Source organism: Pteropus medius, unplaced genomic scaffold (assembly GCF_902729225.1).
Source record: "Pteropus medius unplaced genomic scaffold, Ma_sr-lr_union100, whole genome shotgun sequence".
Classification (NCBI taxonomy): Eukaryota; Metazoa; Chordata; class Mammalia; order Chiroptera; family Pteropodidae; genus Pteropus; species Pteropus medius.
Genome location: NW_024354503.1, coordinates 3,672,291 through 3,697,235, shown reverse-complemented (window position 1 = coordinate 3,697,235; position 24,945 = coordinate 3,672,291). Strand labels below are relative to the sequence as shown.

Here is a 24,945-nt window from a genome sequence, read left to right as displayed (position 1 = left end):
AGCAACTTTTTTTTTTATGGCGACGGAGGGAAGGTTAAGAGTTCAAGGTTGCCTTGAAGCCCAAAATTATTTCTCCTTGATTATAAATCCATCTTATACCAAAATGATTCAAGTATATCTGAATCTCAAAGAATACTGTCACCTTGGTAGATGGTTCTCTGTGATCACTGTGGTCCGAACTGAAGGCAAAGCACTTTTTATTTTTTCCTAATGGACGCTTGTGAAGTCAGACAGGGACATTATGTCTATCATTAACGTCTGACCTGAGAGGCCATCCTGGGAAAGGGAAGTGTTTTGGGCTTTGATTCACAAAAACAGGATAAGAAAGGAGGGTAGAGTCACATTTAGATTTCTTGAGTTGTTACAAGAATTGCTGAAGAAAATTAGATTTTACAGATAATTTAGTTAACAGTTTGTGCCAAAGTTTTATTATAACCTGTTATAGGGAAAAGGCTTTTAGTAGGCCAAATTTTTAAAAAATGTGCTCTACCATGGGAAAAGAAAGGATCATCATTGTTATAACAGATAAAGAAAAAAAAGGACTGGTTCAGAATTACTAAATTTGGTAGAAGACAGACTCTTAGATAAAAGTCAGCTGGGCTGATGAGAAGCTAGTCTCCCAGAATGAGTCTTAATTGCATTAAAATTCATCAAAAATTGCTTAAGCATTTTCTCAGGAATGCTTCCCCCAACCCCCAAAGGAAAGCTGAGACTAGCTTCCCACAAAAACATTTTTTCCTAGATTAGGTTTGGGACAATTTATATTTTACTATGATTAAATGAGTTTATATTTGTAAAATGTTTAGCATAGTGCTTGGTACGTACAAAGTGCTGTGGAAGTGTTTGAGAGGAGAGAGAGAGAGTGTGAGCTTTTAGAAGCTATATTTCTCTCCTTTTAAGTCTTAACTCCTAAATCTTGGTAAGAGAAACTATCCAAAATTTGGAAATGGGCAAAAGGAATTATTGCATTTCCTTTCAATGTTTTGGGGCATTGCCTAGCAGGCCCTGTAAGTGCTTCCGATTCTTTAGAGGAGTGTACTTTTATTTCATTTACTATTTACTATTGATTGAAACATTTAAAAACACCATAGGCTAGATATTAATGTGTGGAAAACTGAGAGCAATGCGAATGATTTTTGTTCAATTGCAATGCAAAAGAATTTTATCTAATAGAAAAGAGAATCCCAAAGATAACATTTTTATTGCCCTTTGAACGTTAATTTGTTTTTTTTTTTTCTGATTTTCAGTCTTCTGTTTTCTCTTTTGGGATGGTATCTATTGGTCTGTTTTTACATTCACTGATCACATCCTTGGTTATAGCCAACCTAATGTTAATCATATCCAAAGCATTTTTGATTGCAGATACTGTATTTTCAGTTTTGGGGTTTCTATTTGGTTCTTCTTTTATAGCTGCCAAAGATCTCCTAAAATTTTTCATTTTTTCAGCCAGTGTATACATCTTCTACAGATCATAATGTAGATCATTAACACATTTATCAATGTTATCTCAAATTCTTTGCTAATTCCAATGTTTGAGTCATTTGAAGGTCTTTCTCTTGCCTGATCTTTCTCTTCATTACAGGTCACAGTTTCCTGTTTTGTTGAAGTCTAATAATTTTATTATAATACAGATATTATGGATAATATGTCATAAACACTGGATCCTGTTATCTTTCTCTGAAGAACGTTGAGTTTTATTTTACATATACCCTCCAACTACTTCTATGGTCCCTTCTCCCATCCCATTTTATCCCCACCCACATTGTTCCCAAGCGTCCAAGACAGCACTTTGGAAAGAATTTTGCTGTGAAGAAAAGCAGAGAGGTGAGGCAGTGCCTGAGGTGGGCTACGTGGTCAACAGAAAGATTTCGTTTGTCTATTTGTTTGTTTTTAATATGAGACAAATTCTATAAATGAAATGGAGTGTCTCTGGTGGAGGAAAAAAGTAGGAGTGGAGATTCAGCGTGAATGGGAAAAAATCATTAAACAAAAAGGGGTTCACATGATCTAAGATTAAAGTGTGCCATGCATTGAAGAGACCTAGAACTATCTCTGCAGGGGCCTGGGCAGCATGAGAACAACCTCCATCACCCTCTTCTCCCTTCCTGTTCCTTATTATGCAGAGCAAAGTGCCCAATTCACAGATTCATCCATTCAAGGTAGTAGATAATCATACCTTAATGTTTTTTCTCTCTTTCACTCCTACATGCCTCCCAAGGCAAGAACTGGAAAGTTGGAAGGGATGAATAAATTGCCTGTTATGTTTCTCTGAAATCAACTAAGGCACTACAGCATTCTTTAAGAGCATCCAGGGACCTAGGTAAAATTCATTCAAAAGATTGAGTTTGAGCCCAGAAAGGACTCTCTCTGCTAATACCTGGCTGTACTCGAACAAAGCGTTTCACATCTGGCCTGAAGACCTGAAGGTCAGTCTTGTTTCTATCTGCTTCTCCCAAACATGGGCAGACAGTCAGAATCTGGAACAGTAGTATCTGCTGAACCACAGCAGTCTATTTCTTTGCCAGGAAAGTTTCTGTGCAGGGAATGGGTGTCATGGGACAAAGGGCTACAGAGCTGAGACAATGCCCCTGCTGTGTGCCCCCATCCAGTGGGCCTGCGACGATTCCTAGAGACATTTTTGTTGGGTTACTGCACACCCACAAATAGCTGTTTAAAAAGGGAAAAGAACAAAACTTGACAATTAGAGGGCTATTTAGAAAAGGCATTTTAAAACTAACAGATACTCAGATGCGCCTGTTCCTTCTTGCAATAGACTCTAAATTGTTTTTCCAGCCTCCAGTCTTTCCCACGCCAGTCCATTCTGCACATTGTAGCAGAATTAGTCTCCATAAAGCACAGATTTGATCTTGCCACTTTAATGCTCAGGCACCTTCGGTAGCTCCCTATTGCCTTTAAAATAGCCAAGCATTGAAGATCCTTCAGTCTGGAACCTCTCTTCTCTTCCCAGCCCATCTCCCACTGCTCCCTTGGACAGCTGCTAAACCAAAGCTCCACTTTCCAGAAAGGCTCTCTGTACATCTCTTTCTCTCCTTCCACTCTTCCCCTGACTCACTTCTACTCAATCTTTATTATTCTTAGTATAGATGTTATTTCTTCTGGGGGCCTTCTTCCCTACCCGCTGGTCTCTGTGCTGAGATAGGTGCCCCAGCAAGAGGCTTATATAACACCCCAAAATAATAATTGTTTGTTTATTTGTCTTCCCTGCTACATAGCAAGTTCTGTGAGGTCAGGAAGAAGACAAAGATGTCTGTTCCTTACCACTTCTATTCAATGTAGCACTGTAAGTTCTAGCCAGAGTAATTAGGCAAATTGTAAAGGAAGAAGTAAAATTATCGCAATTTACAGATGATGTGATCTTATATGTAGAAACCTTAAAGATTTTATGGAAAGGAAAAAAAACAAGGCTAATAAACAAATTCAGCAGAGTTGAAGGATGCTAAATCAACACACGAAAAATTAGTTGCATTTCTATTTACTAGCAATGAACAACCTGAAAGGGGAATTAAGAAAACAATTTCATTTTTAATAGCTTCGGAAAAGAACAAAATGTCAGGAATAAATTTAACAAAAAAAGTGCAAGACTTGTATAATGAAAACTAAAAATTTTCATTGAAAAATATTAAAGAAGACCAAAATAAATGCAAAGACATTCCACACTCATGGATCAGAAGGCTTAATATTATTAAGATGGCGACACTCCCAAATGATCTATAGGTTCAGGGCAATCCCTATCAAAATCTCAGTTGCCTTTTTTGTGTGTGTGTGTATGAAATTAACATGCTAAACTTCATGGAGATGTAAGGGACTTAGAATAGCTAAAATATCTTGAAAAATATAAAGATGGAAGACTAGACAAAGTTGGAGGACTCACACTTCCAGATTTCAAAACTTATTGCATATCAGGATGGTATTGGTACTGGCATAAGAATAGAAATATAAATTAATGGAATAGAATTCAGAGTCCAGAAATAAGCCTTTGTATTTATGATTAATTAATTTTTGATAAGGGTACCAAGATAATTTTATTCAATTTAGTAGTATTGACTAAGGCTGAATATACACATACCCTATGACCCAGCAATTACTCTACTAGAAATATTCCCAAGACTATAAATATATATATACATGTATATATGTATATTTCCACCAAAATGTTCAATAGCATTTTGTTACAGACCCAAACTGGAAACAACTTTTAGGTGTATCAAACAGTAAAATGGATAAATAAAATGTAGTTATAGTCGCATAATTAAATATTATCACAATGACGATGAAAGATCTTCAACTACATGTGACAATACAAACAAATATTATAAATACCAGAAACAAAAGAGTTTACAGTGTTATTCAACTAACAAACAAAAGTATTCTATGGTGGTAAAAGTCAGGAGAGTGGTTACCCTTCGTGGGAGGTAAGTAGGAAAGGGGAGGCTTTAGGGCACTGGCGATGCTTTATTTCTTCATGATCATGCAGGTTACACAGGTGTGCTTGGCTTGTGAACATTTTTTTGAGCTCACACATGTCTGTGTTATACGTTAATTAAAAAAAAAAACTACTTAAAAATATCCAACCCATTCTTCTAGGTTCTTTTTAAATAATTCCCTCATTAATATTTGCTGTCACAAAGTTTCTGGGATACCTATAATTGGAGGCACTCTACCCTCTCTGGGACTCTATAGCATTTTGTAGATCCTTTGATCACTTAGCTTTACTTGAAAACATCTGTATGAAAGGAGCAAGAGCTTTGAAGACCTGGGTTTCAGTGCCAGCCACTTCCTAAGTGGGTGACCATGAGCAGGTCCCTATAGCCATACGGTTCTTAGCTACAATCAGCAGGAAGTGACTGCTGATTTAACCAGGAAAAAAATCAAGTAGTTGCTGAAATTTTCAGAAGGCCAGAACCAGGTTCAGAGGTATGCTGCTAAGTATAATGCCTAAAACCATACTAAAGCACCAGTTTGGTACAGACACCAGGACTGTCGTTGTCAGACATATCTTACATAGCCAACTTCACGGACACTGGGTATAGACTCAAGAACGACTTGCCACTGCTCTGCTAACCGTTGATGTTTCTGTCTCTTGAAACGGAGAGTGCCAACACACCTGCCACCACAAAAGATTCTGCCAGTCCCTGTCCCTTGATGTTACCACCTTCTGGATTTAAAGTCTGTGGCAGGAGGGTCTGATTGGCAGAGCCTAGGTCATATGCCCTTGCCCTAGCTGCAAGGGACTCTGGGAGAATGAGTGTTTGGCCTTTACAGCTTTTTATAGCAGGAGGTTGTTCTGCCTCTTAAAGTAGAAGACTCCTCATAAATAAGAATAGTCACCAAAAAAAAATAGCAAATGTCCTACGCATGGGACATTGTAATGATTAAGGAACTGGTGTGTATAAAGGGCCCATCATATGCCTGGCACACAGTAGAAGCTTAGTTAATAGTTAACATCATTAATGGTTATTTGGGTTCCACTCTAATGTCTCCTATACTCCTAGGGAGCCCCAAAACTCAGCATCTTAGCACCTCTAGTAGTTAACAGCAGGCCTTGAAATGAGATTGCTTTTGCAATATTTAATCAAGTTAACAGAGTTTCCAAACTCACAGAAAGGTCCGTTGATAGTAACCCACCTTTTCCATCACTTTTGAAGTGAGAACAAAATGTTTAAAAAGGCTCAGTCTTCCCCACAGGACTCTGTTTACATTGTCAGGGAGAGGAAGTTTTTAGAAAAAGTCTTTGCTAGCTCTAAGCTTAATTGAAATAACTCAACAAACATTTGATTTAAAACTTTTTATTTTTAGACATTTTTCTTTAAGCATTCAATATCTTTTATTGATTTAGTGGCCAAATAAGGCAGCATCTGCTCAGTTAGAAAAGACTCCTGTCAGAAACAAAATTCATAACCACATTGCAAGATCCCTGTCACAGGACACCAGCTGCAGACCCTTGAGAGCAGGGACTGACTTCATGTGTTTAGCAACACCTCAACTTACACATAGGAGCCCTTAAAAGACTTTTATTAAAACAAAATATTAAAACCCTTTTATTTCCTCCCCCTCACCTCTCTACCTTCCCCTCTTTCCTCTATTTCCAAAATTTCATTTAGCAAAAGAAGATATACCAGAGGATAATTCCCCTAGTAATTCTGGGACGATTCTACTGTGGGCAGAAGAATCTGGTTTTAGGGCTGGAACATTCCAAGCAATTTTTTTCTTTTTAAGCAGAATATGTTTGGGAAACATACCTATCTGGGGTTGAGTCCTTAAGGAAATGGCTTTGCCCTAGGTCCACGCCTCACTCCATGAGCCTAAGTGGTGGGTGATGAATCAGAAATCCTTAGAGCTTCGGTGGGTTTAGAAGGGGCTCCTTTATCTACAATCATGGAAGCCCGAAGGAGGCTACCAGAGTGGCTTTGCCCCTAACTTTTGGTTTGGAAGCTAGACCCCTGACCTCCACTCAAACACAAAGACAAGCCTGTGCTCTTGTTCAACTCACAAATGAATCCATGTTTTTCTAGACAGGTGGAGAAGAATGTGATATAATGAAAAGATAGACTTTGGAGTCAAAGAGACCTGGGCTTGAGTCTTGTCTTTGCAACTTAGTAGCCATGTGACTTTGGACAGGTACTTTTTCTTTTTGAGTTTGAAATTCTCATCTGCAAATGGAAAAAATACCTCCTAGTGTTACTGGGAAAAATAAATCCTATGAGATGACTTGTGCAAAGGCACCTTGCAACGCGGCTGGTACTTGGTGGATATTTAAACACAATTGGGGGATAAAAAACACAATTGATTAACAAAACAGCTTTTTGAAAGAAAGAGAGCAAGAGAGAGAGATAACAACTACATTAACGGACCCATGAACTTTAAGCATGTTCTGATTTTAGAATCATTAAAATGTAAAAAAAAATATGTTTTGCAATTGAAGAAATATCGTCAACAATAATGCTGGCTCCTATTTGCTGGTGCCAGGCACTATCGGAGCTGCTTTATTAAGACCTTGACTTGTTATCATAACCCAGTGAAGCAGATGTTATCATTCCCACTTCATGACCGGGAAACCAAGTATAGAGAGGTCAAGTCACTTTTCCAAGGCCACGCAATGGGGAAGTTGGGTTCGGAAGGTGGGTCTTCTTAATTCCAAAATGCTTTCCCCTCTTAGTAGATGGTACTCCAGGCTGAAGAATCAAAGAGCTCAGCTCTCTACAGAGAAATGGTTTGTGAATGTCGTACAACGTATATGTCCTGAATTTCTGCAAGGCAACCATGAAGAGAATAGGTAACAGAGTTGTAATCTAATCAGTCTACAAATCCTGGTCCTCAGAGGTAACTGTTAACTGGAGAGTGAGGATTGATCAGAATCCAAATCGAGGGGAGCCTAGATATTAGAGTGAGTCAGGGTTAATCCAGCCTGGAGGGGGAGATAGGGTCTAACTGGCCACCAGGCATGTTCCAAGGCTCATGGACACTGCAAGGAGTTTTGGTCCTAGAGGCCATTATTTATCGAGGTCACCCTATTCCTTCTAATCTGACTCTTTACTAATGAAGTAGAAAGCTTCAGTTTAAACAGATAATTCAGTTTTCTGTGTAACCATTCTCAAGGAGGAAAAAAATAGGCTGACCAATAGTCATGAGCTAACTAGCGATCATCTAGTACTGGAACAAGTTACAAATTAACAAGCTGGTTTTCTCGTTAGTTAGTCTAAATTAGTTCCCCTCTGCCTCATTATGAGACTGAATATTTGGCTCTGCAAAGCTGCGGACATGGCCCTTACTCTGATATGAACCTAGTAGCAGACCCCATTGTGACACTCTCAGGAGCATGGCCTGACGCCTGACCCCTGACCAAAGACTCCTGGGCTATCTGTCTGTCTGTCTAGCTATTGTGCTTGAGGGGAGAGAGTTAAACCCACATAGCTCTACCTTCTCAGATGACAAGAAAGTGTCATACGGCTTTTTGGTGGGGCAGCAGGGATACGGTCATAGTTGGGGTGGGGCCATGCAGGGCAGGGCAGGATGGGGTTGGGGGTTGCCTGAAGCATCAGAGCTTGCATGAGATGCCCCTGTAGACCTGACAAGAAGGAACTCATAGTGAAGCTGCCAGAGGAGAAATGTGCTTCTTGGTCTTGACTGGAGAAGGCTCTTTCGATAATAGCTGAAATATTACCCGGTAGGGGTCACCGAGACTCCACGTGGACGTCAACAGGGCTGAAGGTCACAGTGGCAGGGTGTTGGCTGCTGCTGCTGTTGGGACCCTGGGCAGAAGGGGTGGCTGGTTTGGGGCTCTTGGGCTCCAGCTCCCGCCTTGCCCTCATTTTCCTGCAATGAGATACGCACACCCACTTGAGTGTCTCCCCTTGTGTGCTCTGGGGAACAGGCTCTATGACTATAGCTCTGGCGACAAGATTAATGTAGATAGTCGTTAAATCATGTTGTTTGATGCCAACCATGGAACTGTTCAACTGGAAGGGACCTTAGACTTCAGCTAGATTGGATTTTTAATTTTTTTTCCTATTAATGAATGAGTAAAGTGTCAGGTGGCTATATTAAAAGCAAAATGAAGATATTACTTTTTTTCTATTCAGTTGTAATATGAGTTAAATTTTGCACTCTCATTATGCTGGCTAAGTTTATTGCTAGCAATGTTTAGTAACTTTTTACAAAGCTGAGAAGAGAATGTACTTAAAACATATCCTGTTTTTCATTTTATACACCACAAAATTCAGTAACTAACAAAACAATCATTAATTTTAACATCTACATGATATTTCATCTTGTTGACCTATCATAATTTTTTAAAAAATTTTCAAATCCTCAGAAGTTGCATGAAAAGTGCAATTAATACCCAAATGCCCTTCACCGAAAAATTCGCCCAGTGTTAACAGTTTGCCACATTTGCTTTCTCTCCCTCTCTCTCTCTCCCCAGCCACATTTATGCACACATATACGTACACACAGAGTATTTTTTTTTTTTAAATCATAAACCACCTGTGAGTTAGTTACAGACATCATGGTATTCTACCCCTAAATGCTCCTAAGAACAAAGGCATTCTCTAATGTAACCATACTGCAATTATTATACTTTGGGACCCTTCCATTTTAAAGATGATAAAATCAGCACTAAGAAGTTACATGACTTGCCTGGTTTTGATAAACCAAAGACTGAACCCAGGCCAGACATCACTGTAAACAAAGTGGGGTGAAAAGAGTCCCTATCCACATTAAAACCTAGAAAAGGGGCTTAGAACAGCAGCAGTGATGGAGAGGAGTGACCGGTAGATGTTAGGGGTTGACACCACTTCCTAGTTTGAAATAGATTCAAATTATAATACTCCAAAGATTTTTAAAAATAATTAAATGTTATTATTATGGTGGGAGCACTTTCTTTAAAACCAGATGGGACTGGGCTTGAATCTCAACTTTTGCAATTATGGCTGAGTAATCTTGGGCATGTTACTTAATCTTCCTGTGCCTGTTTCATGCCTGAAAGATCAGGTAGTACCCACCTTGTAGGGTTGTCGTGAGGAGTAAATGAGTTAATACATATAAGGAGCTTAGAACCCTGTCTTGCAGGAAAAGATGAATATATGTTATTTACTATTATAAGTAATATTGATATTATTATAAAAACAATGCATGTTTACTGCTCCTCAAATATAAGGAAGCACAGCTCCTTCCCCTGCAACAACCAGCAGCCAAGTAACCAGCCATCCTATCATGCAGACACACTGGTTGTTAACACCTTGTTGTGACTCGTTTGAACCTTCCTTGGGTGTGAGTGTGTGTAACCCAAGTATATGATCATAATGTACATACTGTTTTGTAAACTTTTACAATGTAATGTAAACAGCTATCCTTACCAATAAATATGATTCTATGATATTTTTCTTTTAAAATGGCTTCCTGGTCTTCCATGATGTGGATATATTTATAGTTTTTTTATTTTGATATCGTCCCTGAAAAGAATTACCTTCTGCAAAGTTGTGACTAGAGGTGATAACACATAAGATAATAACACAAAATTTATTGTTCATGCAATTGAGTTATATTATTTTATTTCTTCCTATTTGGTCCCAGAAAGTGGCATCTCATGTATATGCATTCCATTATTTGTCACCTTAAATATTCATGTGGTCCCCGGAATACAACCTAGCAGAAGAGACCCTAAGAGGACTGAAACATTCCTCTATTGTCTATAAATTACATACAGGTGTTTACCACAACGTTCAAAGCCATTATCATTTTCACTATCATCGTTATATTTAAAAAATATTTCTCCAAGTACAAGAATATTTGGTCACTGTGAAGTTACTAAAGCAGAACAGATATCAAAACAGGACCCACAAAAGGTAGAGCATTTGATGATGGACTCATGGATACTGCTGGGCACATGACAGGCATCCACAAGTATTAGTTCCCATTCATCTTGGCATCACTGAAGGGACCAGACAGTTTTAAAGCCCAAGTCATCCCATACCTGTTGTACATCTTTAGCAAGATCAGAACCACGGTGAAGATGATGATGACAACCACCACAATGGCAGCAACGATGGCTCCAGAACCTATGAGAAGAGGAGGAGAGATGGCAAATATGCAAACCGAAATGCAGAGAAGCATTCAGAGACTGGGAGGGGGTCCCTACTGCAGCACCTGACATCTACACTGGGTCAGGGGGAGGAAGAGAGAATGCTGGCACTCGCTGCCGGCCCCAGGACAGAGTCACATCTAGAGTGGCAGTGCAACCCTACCCCCAATAGGGCTTGGAGAACCACGTCCTCAGCACATTCCCTGCCAAAATTCTGTCTTAGGCCTTGTCATGTTCTTATCAGCCCTAACAGTTTTAAATTTCTTTTGTGAAAGAGGCAAGCAAAAAACCCTTCCCTCTTTTTGGTAATACAAAAGTAATATGCGATTTTTGTACTTGATTTTGAAAATATAACTACGAGCAAAAAAAAGGGAGGGGGAGGATAAAGACCTCATTGCCCCAAGAATCACCGATCATCTACAGTTGACCCCTGAACAACACAGGGGTTAGGGCTGTTGACATCCAGTGCAGTTGAAAATCCATGTATAACTTTTGACTTCCTGAAAGCTTAACTACTAATAGCCCATTGTTGACTGGAAGCCTTACCAATAAAATAAATAGTCAATTAACATATGTTTTTTGTGTTATGTGTATTATATACTGCATTCTTACAATAACATAAGGTAGAGAATCGAAAATGTTATTGAGAAAATCCTAAGGAAAAGAAAATACATTTACAGTACTTACTGAAAAACATCTTCATATAAATGGACCCACACAGTTCAAACCCAGGTTATTTAAGAGTCAACCGTATACACATACTCATTCAAGAATGTGATAATGTATATGTACATATGCATATTAAATATCTATCAATCTTTTTGAATAATTTATTAATTCTATGAGTATCCATCTTAAGAAAATTTTCATAAGTATGGAGAATATGCACTTGATAAAAATGGAACCATGTTCCATATGCCATTTTATAACAATGACCTGATAATCTTTCCATGTAATTACATATTGTTCTTCATGATTTTTGATGGCCGTAGAGTACTCCATTGTTTGGATGTGCCATAATTTGTTTACCAATTCTCTATTAAGGATATTTAGGTTGTTTTCAATTTTGCACTACTAAAAACAAGCCTATGGTGAATGTCTCAGATTCTAATTTCAGTGTTAGTTCTCAGTCTAAATGTCCAACTCTAATTTTAAGTTTAAGATCAACATCATTGTCATAATTGATATTGCAAATATAAAAAACCATTAAAAGGTTAATACTTTAAAGCAATCTATTGGACTCTCGGGAGTTTATCTTAGAGAATAATCCTAAATATAGAAAAAGCTGTATGAATGAAGATGTTTTTTATAACATTATTCATATTCTAAATATAAGTATAGTTCGATAAGGTATGATACACCTACAACATATTATACTATAATTTAAATGATGTGTAGAAAATAGAATATATTACACATACCCACAAATACATATATACACATTACGATACAACCATTAAAATATGTGCATACAAACATAATGTTGAGCAAAGCAAGCCAGATACAAAAGAGTAACGTATGATACGATTCCATTTTTGTAAAGTTCAAAACCAAGTAGGACGAATCTCTGGTGGTAGAGTTGGAATAGTGGGTTCTTCTGGGGCAGAGGGGGATAGTGATTGCAAGGGGCAACAGGACTTGTGGGATACTGGTGGTGGTCTGTTTCTTAATCTGGAGGCTGATTACACAGACGTGTTCATTTTGTGAAAATTCATCCAGATGTGTGCTTATAATTTATAAATTAAAAAAATATTAATGTAATGCTTTTATAAAGGTTTACTTAAAAAATAAACCAACTATGTGCAATATTCATAGGAAGAAAGACTGGAAGGAAAAAAAGGAGGGATCGGGAATCCATCATGGAGTAACTTGTCCAGTGATGATAGTTTACTTCAGGATTTTCAACCTCAGATGGATAAATTTTTAGTTTTGGAAGCTGTTCTGTGTATTGTAGGATATTTAGCAGCATCCTTGACCTCTGCTCACTAAATGCTAGTAGCATGTCTCTTCCCACCCCTTCCCCTGCTGTGACAACCAAAAATGTCTACAGACATTGCCAAATGTCCCTTGGTGGTAGGGATGCCAGATAACATATAGCATACCCATTTAAATTAGAATTTCTGACAATGAATGATTTTTTAGTATGTCTCAGATATTGCATTGCTCATCCTCACATTTTAAAAAATTATCGCTTAGAGTCTAAATTAACTGAGTGTCCTGTATTTTTATTTCCTAAATCTGTTAATCCTATCTAGGCGGGCAAAATCGCCTAGTTGAGAATCATGACTTTCAGTTAAATAACAACAGAATTATTCCCATCTTGCCGAATATGATTCTATCTACCCTGCACTTCCCTTTGGAACTGTTTTGAGATATACCTCAGAGGCCTCTGTAGGTTTCCCCACCCAGCAAGGAGCAAGCTAACACATGGGATCCTGTCCCAAGAGCGACTCTGTCTGGGTCTCCACAGAAGAGAAACTTCCTGCCCTTAATCCAGCATCCTGGCAGCATCACTGCCTGTTTATTGCTGGGGGCAATGCTCCACGTGTATCAGGAGACCTGTTCCATTCATAGAGGTATATGCCAAGTCAACCGAAATGACGGAAATGGACTCAAACTTCCCCTAATGCAATCAATTGGTTTTCTGAAGAGTGGTCCTCAAATTTTCCTCTTGGGGTCCCCTTATTCCTGGCAAATGTCTCCCCAGGGATAACTCTTCCCACCTACATTCATTTACTCCTTTGTGAATTGATGGGATGTTTTTGCCTTGCAAAAATACTACAAAAGTAGCTTTACTTTAAGAGGACTCATTTAGGGACATCTTACAAAAGTTTCAAATGTCCATTGTCTTCTAGACCTTGAAACTTCCTAATGAAAATTAGTAATAGTAATAATAATAATAATACGCATTAGGTACTCAGTATGCACTGAGGCTGTTCTAAGCCCTTTACATGGACTATTTCTTTTAGTCCTCAACCTACCTTATGTGGGAGCTTCTTAATATCACCATCTTATAGATGAGAAAATAGACACAGAGCAGTGAAGTCACGTGCTCAAGGTCACCTAGTTGGCAAGCGGTAGAACTGAGACTGAGACCCAGGCAGTCTTGTCTTCAGAGGCCAACTTTTGACCTCTACACCAAGAGCTGAATACGACACTTGTCCCACCATCCCTCCCCCAGCCGCCAAGCCAAGTTGACCTTACTCTTGTACAGAAAATCTTCTTCTCTAGTGGTCACGTTCAATGAGAAGAAGGTGGTACCCCCCAAAGGGGTGGCCGTGGTCATCTCGATCCTGGTGAGAATGAAAGTGAAATTTTGTTTCAAATCATTGTAACCTTTAAAATCCCTGTACGTGGCTTCTTTCGGTTATTACCTAGATGATTAGAGAATATTCAAGCCTTCGGTTTCTCTTAGCGGCAATACAGGGCCCTTTACTACATACTGTGGGGAATTAAAAATTATCTGACATTTATAAAGAACTTCATTTTTCAAAGCAATGTAAATTCATTCAACAATATTTATTAAACTCCTCATGACTAGGTTTCACACAGAATGTCTCAATTGATCTTCTAGAAACTGCACGAGGGAGGTTATTACTGCCCTTCGATTGATGAAACCGAAGCCCCTAGAGCGACGTGGAGCCCTAAGTAGAATTTAGCCCAGGACGTCTGCCTCCCACGCTAGTGGGCCTTTCACTACCTCACCATGATGCCATAAATATTCTCGCTTTCAAAAGTTTTACGTTCTAAGAAAAAAAAAAATAAAAGCAGATGAAAAAACTAGCTGATTATTAAGTCGTCAGTGACATGAGCCATTGAATTGTGTGACAGATTTCAAGGAGATCGATTTGAATGGGCCTTGAAGGACAGGTGTGGTTTGGGGGTGAGAGAAGGGAGACCTAAGCCTTCAATGGGAGGAGAGTTAATGCGTGTTGAGCGTCTAGCATGCACCCAGCTCTGTCCCAGACGCCTTCGCCCACTGCAGCAGCTCATTTCATCCACATTTTGCTGCTGAGCAAGCGGAGGCTCAGCGTGGTCGAGTGAGTGGACCAAAGTCACACAGCTAGGAAGATGCGGAGCTTGGACTCAAACATGTTCTCCAAGTGCACAGTACATCTTCTTTCCCTGACACTGGTAGGAATCAAAGTTCCCAATCCTGTAATCTGCCAGGTCAGGAGTGACCCAGGGGGTACACAGTTAATATGATGTCACACCACCAGAAACAAGTGTTGAGATCCTCCACCAAGAATTATATTCTAAGCACAACAAAATGATAAATGCTCTGAGACACAGGCATCAAAAAAGAAGGGAAACGAAGCAGATTTTGCTTCTCAGAGCAGCAAAAGCTTCTACTGTAGCTGCTGACAATTTGGAGGCCGGCGAAGGACCTCCACCAAGTGAAGAAGGATCCAGATCTATTTGTGATCCTGAGAAGCCACAACGTCTCAACTGCAGTTACTCCATCTTCCAGGGAAGAAATATTCTATACATTTAACAAAATACTTGTGCATGAATTTGTGTTCTTCTTAAAAGCAGGACATATTTTTTAATTATAAAGAATAATAGAATAGGAGCCCATGTACCCGCCACTCGTATTGAACACACGTTTCCAGTCACATTGTCTTCCGTTCTTCACTTACAAAAAATAGTCAGATTTAGTTGAAGTCCCTTCTCTATCTCAATTCCATTTCCTTCCTCTCCCCAAATCACTACTACCTTGGCCATTAATGTGTATTCTTTTCTTCAAAGTTTCAAAATGATTACTACTTATATATCCGTAACCATAGTATATACCCATAAACATAGTTTATATCCATAAACATTGCATATATCCTTAGCCATTGTATATATTGTGGGTCTACATATTTATGAAACAAATACTAACCGAGCACCCAAGTGACTGACCTGTACTAAGAGCTGGGAATACACCAGTGAAATAAAAGACAAACTCCTTGCCTCCAGAAGTTCATATTCTAGTGAGAGAGAGACTGTAGGTTTGACCGTGGTCTTGGACTCAAAAAACAATCATCTCCCCAGTGCCCACACTTCCGATCTGGCAGCAAAAGCTCTTCACGAGCCATTTCCACCCTCTGTCTCCAGCCTTTCAGCTCCTCACACCAACCTTTGCCAAACTGCTGTGACAACGGACCACTCCATCGTCTCCCATCATTCCTGGTCTTTGTCGTCTCTGGGCTGGCTTCCCCAGGCTTTGGCCTCTCTAGGTCCACACAGTGGGCCTCTTTCAAGAGCCCCCACCTCTGGGCTACAGCTTCTCCACCCTCCCAGCTCCTGATGGAAACACTCCTCTACTGGGGTCAGCTTATCCGCACTCAGACTGGGGGTTCTGGTGGCTGTGACCTGCCTGGCCCACAGGAGCTTCAGCCTCAGACTGACCTGACCCACTATGGCCAGGCCCTGTTGATCCATACGGGATGGGCTCTGCCTTCACTTCCTCTGCTCTCCTGTAAGCCTAGGGCCCTGCCTAAAACCTCCCAGCTCTTGTTTGTCCCCTCCTCCCGAAGACCAGGTCTCCAGGACTCCCAGCAAAAAGTCCTCTGAACCCCGCCATACTGGCCAGCTTTTCTTCCTGGCTGGACTTCCTGTGTCTCACCTGCTTTAAAAAGGCCCGAGTCGGCCACGCTCCATTGCCCGCTCCCCTTCCAAAATGAACACATCCTTCAAGACTCAGCCCAGTCACCCCCAGTTAGACTCCCACCCAGAATTAGCCATTCTGTCCTCTGCACTCCCACAGCAGTGCTCTGCGAAGAACACACCACCGCATGTGTCTCGCTTGCTTTGTCTGGACGTCAACTTTCCATGTTCATTGTCAGGTTGAGGGCAGAGGCAGTTTCCGGTTCTTTTTCGCATCCTACCTCCCCGAGACAAAGGGTCTGGATCCTCTCACCTTTGCCAGTGGAAGAACTTGAGGGAGTAAGTGAACTTCTCCTACCTTGGTTTGCTCATTCGTAAAATGAGGTAGCTTTTCCCAAAGGAGCTGAGGGTTCGTGGTTAAGTGCGGAAAGTGCTTTTAAGCGCTCAATAAATGGTAGCTCTTAATGTTATAGTGGGCATTAGTAAATATTTGCTGAACTAAATTAGGGACAGGTGGATCTGGAGCGTAAAACAAGAAAAAATTTTTTCTACAAAAGTATGAAAATACGGAACGAACGTCTTCCCCCTCCCCCACACACTCCCAAAGGGAGGTGTCTGCTCCCACCGCTGTTCCCCATCCCATCTCATAAGGAGATTTTGTATTTGCCTAAACCATTTGCTTCTATCCCCACCAATATCAAGCTGAGAAGACCCACCAGTAATGCTCTCTGACAATTCTTTTTAAAAACAGAAAAGAAGCAAATAGGTGGCCACTGAGCAAGGGTCACTTAGTGAGAGATACATGGCATAATCACTGGATAAGCTAAACCCTGCCTGTGGACACATCCGCCATTAAACCAAAAATGACAGAAGTCAGCACCCAAGTGCCTGCCACATACGTGGCAAGACCTTGTGCCAAGCACTTTTTACTCATGTTTTGATTTAATTAGCAAATGACATGTAAAATAGGTTTTCTTCTCGCCTTGTTTCAAATGAGGACCCCAAGACTTGGGGGTATAAAGCTAACTTTCCATACTCATATAGCCTGGAAGCTGAAGAGGTGGCATATGAGCTGGTCCTGCAAATTTCAAAGCCTGCATCCTTCCCACTGTATCACCCTGCCCCTGGCACACATCTGGGGGGGTCCATGAGAAGCCACTACAGGAACATACATGTGCACAGGCACACAGACATACACTGACCAGTAATGCAGCCGTCTAAGGCCACCAGGACACAGGTTCCTCTGCAGGTTTTCGGGATGACTCCTGGATAACCTCCCAAGTTCCAAGTGCAACTCCCTTTCAGATGGGCCCCGCTACTCTTCTTTCTGAGAGAACAGTGAGAAATCTCAGATTATATCTGTCCTCATCTCGGCACCGAGGGCTCTCAATCACATCTCTGTTCCTACCACATCAGAGAGGGTGGGAGGGAGGATGGTGGAGCATCGACGGCCAAAGATGTGGGTGTTTTCATGTGTGTGTCTCCAGCAAGTCTTGTTAACCAAGTAAGGTCCTGTAGGGGAATTTCAATATCAAACATGACTACGACCAGGGTCCATGGCTATAGAAAAGGGGAGAGAGTACAGGGAGAGTGAGGCTGGTTTACTCTGGTAGAGGTGAATTGAATAATAATTTAATAATAATAATAATAATAATAATAATAATAAAGCAACTGTGTGCCAGGCACTGTACTCATGCTTTATGTGGGAGGTCTCATATCTATCTAGTCAGGAGGGTGCAATCGCTGTGCCCATTCTATAGATGAGGAAACTGAAGCTCAATACAGTGAATCAATCTAAGTTCACAAAGCTAATATGTAGCTGTGCTAGGATTCAAGCCGGGTCTGTCTTATTTCACAGCCCCTTCTCCATAAATCCTCCCAATGAATGCACCAAGCACAAATGGCCCAGCACCCAGGGTTCAAATCAACATCAAGCTTTGTCGGGAAAACCCACACAGCCTGAGGCACAGCAGAGAAAGTCAGAGAGCCCTTGCCCAAGGCATCTGAGCCTGACTGGTCCCTACCCTGGGCCACACACTGAACTTCTGTCTTCAGTGGAGCTGTAATCACATTTATAGAATACTGTTGTTCCTTGGGTTGTTTACAAATGACCTCGTGTGGGAGGTCAGTTTGGGAAGTGCATGGGTTATGACCATTTGCTCACTGAGCAACCTTCTCTGTTCCTCGGTTAAGTATAAGAGCCATAACTGGAAGATAAATGTTGCTAGACCCACCCGTCCAAAAAAAATCTCCCTTATTGCTTGTCTGCAGTGGTATCCTCCTTCTCTCTGACCTGACCTAAAAACTCTTCCTTGGATAAGACAACAAAGACACTACCAACTCCAGCTGACCCCTACTCGAATGGCCGAGTGTAACTCAGAGTAGGTAACCCCTGAACGCCTTAAACCCACCAAAACATTGACACTGATTTCTCTCAATCACCTGAGAGACAGAAGACTCAGTATGACTTGGTTTCTTCCTCAGGCAAGAATCTCACCATTCTCAAGCAGCCCTTTGAGTTTTTGGGATGTTTTAATTATCAGAAAATTAACCTTCATGTTGGAACCAAAATGTTTCTCTTTTTGATTTCACCCATTGGTTCTAATTCTCTTTCCACAAAGGTAATCTAATACCTTTTATACATGACAGCTGTCAAGTTTAAAAGTATACAAGGTTAAACTTAAACTTTCATGGATGGAGCAGTTACGGTGGGTAATATCAACACTTCCAGTTTATCTTCCACCAATAGAAAGTTGGCTATAGTATGTCCGTTTTAACCTAATCTACAAGTGTTTGGTAAATGTCCCATGATTCCACCTATTTCTAAGTAGAGAAGCTTTCTGCCCTTGAAAATGGCAATTGTATTTCCTTTGATGATTTTCTCCTCAGTTCCTTCAAACAACCTTTAGGGTAAAAATGTCCCTCATGGTTTCCTCATTTCTCTGTGTGTCAGTGTCTCCCTTAAATACAGCACCCCAAACCAGACACATGACTCCAGAGGGGGCCTGATATGTCCAGAATGAGATTTTCCTTGATACTTATCCGCCCAGAGCCTGAATTCTCCTATTTACTAGCTTTGTGACTGTGGCCAACTTTCTTTATCTCTTGGGTTTTCTGATCTGTAAAAACAGGAATTACAAACTCCATAGGGTTGTTGTGAAAATTAAATGAGATAAAACACGTGACACATTTAGCATAGTAGCTGTGCATAAACCCTATTAATATTACTGGATTAATGCAAACAAATAGCTCACTAGCTTTACATATGACCACAGCACACTGCTCATGCACACCCTGTCGATATGCCTTCAAACCTTTCTAAATTGCAAAATGCTATGGACATATAGGTAATGGCAGCCACGTTATGTATGGTGACAATATTATGATGAGCTGCTGTCCAGTAACTAGGTCTCCATTATTTTCTTGTGCAAATGTCTTTTTAAACTTGAGTGCAGGACTTTTGCATTGATTCCTGTTAGCCTTGACCTTGTTGATTTGGGCCCTTGTTGAACTGTGACGGTATCGTGACAAAGCACATGACCCAGAAAGAACTTTGGGGTTAGGAAGACCTGGGTTTTAATCATGACCTCACCATTGATCAGCAGTGTAAGTCGAGCCACTTCTGTAGGCCTCAGTGTTTTCATTTGTGAAACGGGGTTAACAACCCCTGTCTTGGAGTTGTGAGAATGAATGAGATAGAACTGCCCAGCGCAGTGCTAGCTGGATGGTGGGTGATAAGTCAATGTCAGTTTCCAGACCCTCTTCTCCTTTACCTTCTGTACCCAGTCTGCCTTCTCCCTGCTCTTCTTGGAGCTTGAACTCTCAGTTCTCCACCTGGTTAAGTGTTTACTACGTTCGAGCAAACTCAGTTATGAACAGGGAGGTCAAGCAGCCAGACCATGAAGCATGGTGTCCAAAGGAGGATATGGAGGAGGGATTCACAAGAACTTCCAGAGGGTTAAACCTTCTCCATCTCTACTGAGGGCAGAACTCTCCCCCAAGGAAGGCAAAAATCCTAATGGGACTGGTAGGGTGCAGGGGCTGCTGGGTGGGCAGGAAAAGTGCAAGCCGCAGATTTATAACTTGTAGTGAGAAGCAGGAGACCAGAGTTGTCTTTCTCACTTATTTTCCATGTGACTTTGGAAAGTTCTCTCCCCTCTCTGGACCTTGCTTTTCCCATCTATAAAATGGCCCAGTCCGAAGATGATCTCTAAGAGCTTTTCCAGTCAGTGGTTCTATTCATGGAACAACCATTCATAGCTTAACTCAAGAACCAGTGTCTCCTAAAAGCTCATCTTTCTTTGTAGATACTGACTCAGGGGGTGTTAGGAGAGGGAAGCCAGAGTGTGCAAGCCATGCCGGAAGGTAGAAATCCTTCCTGCGAGGCAGTGGAGACTGGAACAAATGGAGGAGAACCCCACAGAAGGGTTTTAACGTGGCAGCAACAGTGCATGTGGGACCCTTTGGAACAAACCTGTTGGGTATTCTGTTGGTTCATAGTAACCGAAGTCTGCCTGTATCCTAAATGGCCACCTCCTACGCTCTCCATTCCTGTTGAGTTCCACATCGTCGCCCCAACTCCATCTGCCCCACCTGTGCGTCACAGCTCCCAAAGGTGGGTCTGAATTGCCTTAATGCTCCCCTGAACTTGGAGCCATATATAATTACATGCTGAATTCATGTTCCCTGTGATTGGCTCCAAGAAATTAGGAAGCGCATGTCTTGTTTCATTTATCCATCCATTTTTTCATCCGCCCCCATTCATTCATTCATTCATTCATTCATCCAGACTCCCATCTGCTGTGCACACATATACCTCCCACCTGTTCTTCTGTCCATTTGCCCTGTCATTCATTCAACCAGTGCTCACCATATACACAGCACAGAAAGGATTTAAATAAGGGCCATGGGGATCATGTCCTTAGAGCTCAAAGAGGATGAGAAATGGAATTGTTTTCTTTAAGACTCTTTCCTTTAATCTGTAATTATTGGAGATCATCCTCCCTCATGTCTAGCCCAGCACTTTTCAGAGAGGTGCCTGATCAGTATCACACTGAAGTGCTGTGGAATAAGGCATGGCTTGAGGATCTAGAAGTCTGGATTCTAGGCCCACCAAGTCCATGAAGTCTTCTTTACCCACCTTGTCAAATTCTGGCTTAAACATCCTTTGTTTCTGATTTTTATGGCCAACATTGTAAAGAAAGGTACTGCAAGGAGCTCCCGACCCAAGACATGCCAATCTAAGTTCCATGTACTGAGAATTATAAATAGAAATCCTAGATGGAAGTGGTCACGAGGCTGATTTTTGCCTAGTGCCAAAAGGGTGGCACAAGCTGTGCTAGGAGTCAGTGCGTGGACAAGACCTGTGGGCGTCGTGCTTGAATCTGACCAAGAGCTGGAATGTGACCTGTGGCTTACATTTGCCCCTCAGTCTTTGGACCCAAGCCAAGGGCCCAGCTCCCAAGGGTCCTCAAACTATACCTGGGCTCCCACATAAATCTCCAGGTGTCCCCCCCTGTCCCCAAGAGGGAAAAAAAGGCACAAGGTTAAAGAGTTTATGCCCCGAAGTGAGCATGTCAGAAGAAAATAATTTCACCTCGACATTCTAGTCAGGAAGGGAAGGGATCTAACATCTAAAGAGGCACTGACCAGGTGCTAGGCACTGAGCTTCCCACATGTTTTCTCATTTAATCAATACAACAAGGCGGGTCTTTTTATCTCCACTCTGCTGATAGGGAACGGAGGCTCAGAGAGGTTAAGTGACTTGCTCAAAGTCTTACAGTGAGTGAGTAGAGGGGCTGAGTCTCAAACTCAGATCTTCTACCTCCAAATTGTCCATGGTTGCCAAGCCACCTAGGAGGTAAGCAATATTCCTGGGACCCTCCAACCATCAGCGGCCATGCTGGGCCAGGACTCTGCTCATTGTTCTTTCTATCTGTTGATGTGTAGAGCCCAAGAGGTTCAACTAACCTTCAGAGCATGGCAGAGTTCCCCATCCATGACATTTGGGCCAGATAATTCTCTGTTTGGGGTCCCATTCTGTGCATTGCAGGATTTTTAGCAGCATCCCTGGCCTCTATCCACTAGATTCCAGCAGCATCCCCTAGTTGTGACAAAAATGTCTCCAGATGTTTCCAAATGTCTTCTGGGAGGCAAATCACTCCTCACTGAGAACAATCGGAGTAGAACTAAGGCCTGTCTCTTGACAGTTTGCTATCTTTTCTATACAAGAAAGTCTAGACAAGAAGAGAAATGTCTAGTCTGTACTTACATTTGTGGATACACAACCAATAATGACAACGATGATGATAACGACCACAAACGCGACACTACCATTTATCAAGTGCTTGCTATGTACTGGTTACCACGCTAAGTGTTTCACATATATTTCCTAAGTGCTTCATATATACATTATCTCTATTTTCCAGATGAAGGAACTGAGGCTCAGAGAGGTTAGGTAGCTTGCCCAAGGTCTCAGTGCTAATATATGACAGAGCTAGGATGCATTAGTTTCTATGGCTGCTGTAACAAATAACCACATAAATAATATAAATTAATTTTCTTATAGTTCTAGAGGTTGGAAGTCTGAAATCAGTATCACTGGGCTAAAATCAAGGTGTTGGCGGGGCCGAGTTCCTTTTGGAGGCTCTCGCGAGAATCTGTTGCTGTATCTTTTCTGGCTCCTGCTGGCGACCTGCATTCCTCAGCCTGTGGTCCCTCCTCCACCTCCATCTTCAAGCTAACAGTGTAGCATGTTCCTAGCTCTCCCTTTCTCTGACTTCTGTTTCCATCATCTATGGGCTCTTCCCTCTAATTCCCCTGCCTCCCTCTCTTAAGGGCCCTTGTGATTACATTGGCCTCACCCAGGTAATCTGGAGTAATCTCCTCATCTCAAAACCCTTAAGCACATCTGCAAAGTCCCTTCTGCCACTGTAAAGTAACACAGTCCCAGGTTTGGGGGATTAGGATATGGCTAACTTGTGGGGAGGGGCAAGGATTATTCAGCCTAATATATAGGATTTAGAGTCTTATTTGTCTGACCCCAGGGTTTGTTCTTTTAATTCACTCCTGCCTCCGCTGCCCTGCCTAAACAGACATATTCCATAGGCAGAGTGCTATGGGGAGTGGGGAGGGAGTTTTGAGATGGATCAGATATGACCAGCATGCATCAAGAGGGAGTTCGTGAGAAGTCCTGTGAGAGGGGATCAGAGAAAGGGTCCTGGAAACACCGGGCCAGTTGCAGCAGGGGCGTGGGGAGTGGGCTCAGGAAGGCAGCCAAGCGGGCCTGGTTCCTTCCACATCAAGCAAGTCTCAGTACCTGCCTCCCACCTAACTTCAAATATATCTGTAGTCCATCCCGTCGGACGAACCCCCCACCTCCACCCCAGCTGCTGCCAGCCGAGATTCTGTCCCATCTGTGGAATTTATTTTCCCAGTTAAGTGGTAGCCATTCTCATGTTTTCTTTCAAATTTCCTCCCAGCTAAGGGCTTAGAGGGTCTTTAATTTTGTAAGTCCGCTCCCTACAGGTCTAGTATGTGTGTCCACCAGTGCGTAAAGTTCTATTGGACAGTCCTGCTCTAGACCCTGGCCATCGAAAGAGTGATCCTCGGATCAGTAGCAATGACAACTCCGAGGACCTTGTTAGGAAAGCAGAATCTGGGCTCCATTCAGACTTGCTGGGTTAGAAGCTACCTTTCAGCAAGATCCCCAGGAGATTCATATGCACAGTTGACTTTGAGATTGTTAGGAAGGAGGACCTAGCACTTCCTGATGGCCGTGGCTAATCTCTGGCTGAAAATGAAGTTAAGGAAAAATCTAAATCCTTCTTTGCAGGGTTCAGATCATCATCTTAACCCCCTGGGCTGCCAGAACTCCAAGACCCAGTCTTAACCACCAGGCAGGAGATTAGAGATGGGACTCTGAGGAGGCCGTCCAAAGAGAACGGAAGGACAGATATTGATTGATAATAAAGGATCCTCCAATGAAATGATCAGGTTCTTGCAAAATAGCCAATAGGGAGGTTGCTAGTTGACAAGCCCGCCCCCAAACCCAGAGCTTTCCATGAACTTTTTTTGCAATGAGCTTTTTAGTGCCTTACTCTTACATAGGAACAGAAAACCAAGGGTCAACAGACCTTTGCGGGTAAAAGCCTCAAACAGGAGAGATAGCAAACCAAACAAATGAACAAATGGAGGCATTCAAAGCAAAGAGCAGAAGAAAATGTCAGATAAGACACTACATCTATAAAATGAGAGCAGGATGCTATAAGAAAAGAATATTTTAAAGGCAAGAAAAGGTGCCAGGAAATTCTTTAAATGACAAAAGAAATAAAATATTCAATAGAACGGTTGGAAAATAGTTGAGAAAATGTCTCATAAAGTGGAACAAAAAAGATAAAGTAGGTGAAAACAGATTACTCCAGAAGGTCCAACATCCTAATAAGAATTCCAGAAGCGGTTAAGCAGAGAAAATAGAGGAGAGGAAATTATCAAACAAAGAATAACACCTAAAAATTTCCCACAGATGAAAGACGTGAATTTCCGGAATGAGAGGACCCTCTGAGTCCCCAGAACAATGAATAAAAAAGACCCAGATAGGGCTCATCATCATGCTCTTTCAGAACACAGGGCATATTCCACACACGTCCACAGATTTTTTTTTTTTTTTTAACGTTAAATACAAAGGATCAACAATCAGATGAAATCAGAACGGCACTAGATTTGACAGCAGCAGCGCTGGAAGCTCTGTGACA

At 41.5% G+C, this 24,945-nt stretch overlaps 1 protein-coding gene across 1 annotated transcript; it reads right to left on the bottom strand.

Annotated features, from left to right (window-relative positions):
* Positions 1–8,188: 8,188 nt before the first annotated feature.
* On the bottom strand, positions 8,189–15,868 carry NCMAP (non-compact myelin associated protein). Its single transcript, XM_039854194.1, has 5 exons — positions 15,723–15,868; positions 15,506–15,573; positions 13,805–13,893; positions 10,493–10,577; positions 8,189–8,334 (listed from the first exon to the last, which is right to left on the bottom strand). Exons 3-5 carry the CDS (start codon positions 13,884–13,886, stop codon positions 8,193–8,195), a joined length of 309 nt encoding a protein of 102 aa, XP_039710128.1. The 5' UTR covers positions 13,887–13,893; positions 15,506–15,573; positions 15,723–15,868; the 3' UTR covers positions 8,189–8,192.
* Between the last annotated feature and the right edge of the window lie 9,077 nt (positions 15,869–24,945).

Bases quoted from the DNA above. Each gene is read 5' to 3' on its own strand.
- NCMAP (XM_039854194.1), bottom strand. From the start codon at position 13,886: ATGACCACGGCCACCCCTTTGGGGGGTACCACCTTCTTCTCATTGAAC. The intron at 10,578-13,804 runs GTAAGGTCAACT...CTCTTCTCATAG, and splicing joins AGAAGATTTTCTGTACAAGA to GTTCTGGAGCCATCGTTGCT. The intron at 8,335-10,492 runs GTATGGGATGAC...ATCTCATTGCAG, and splicing joins TTGCTAAAGATGTACAACAG to GAAAATGAGGGCAAGGCGGG.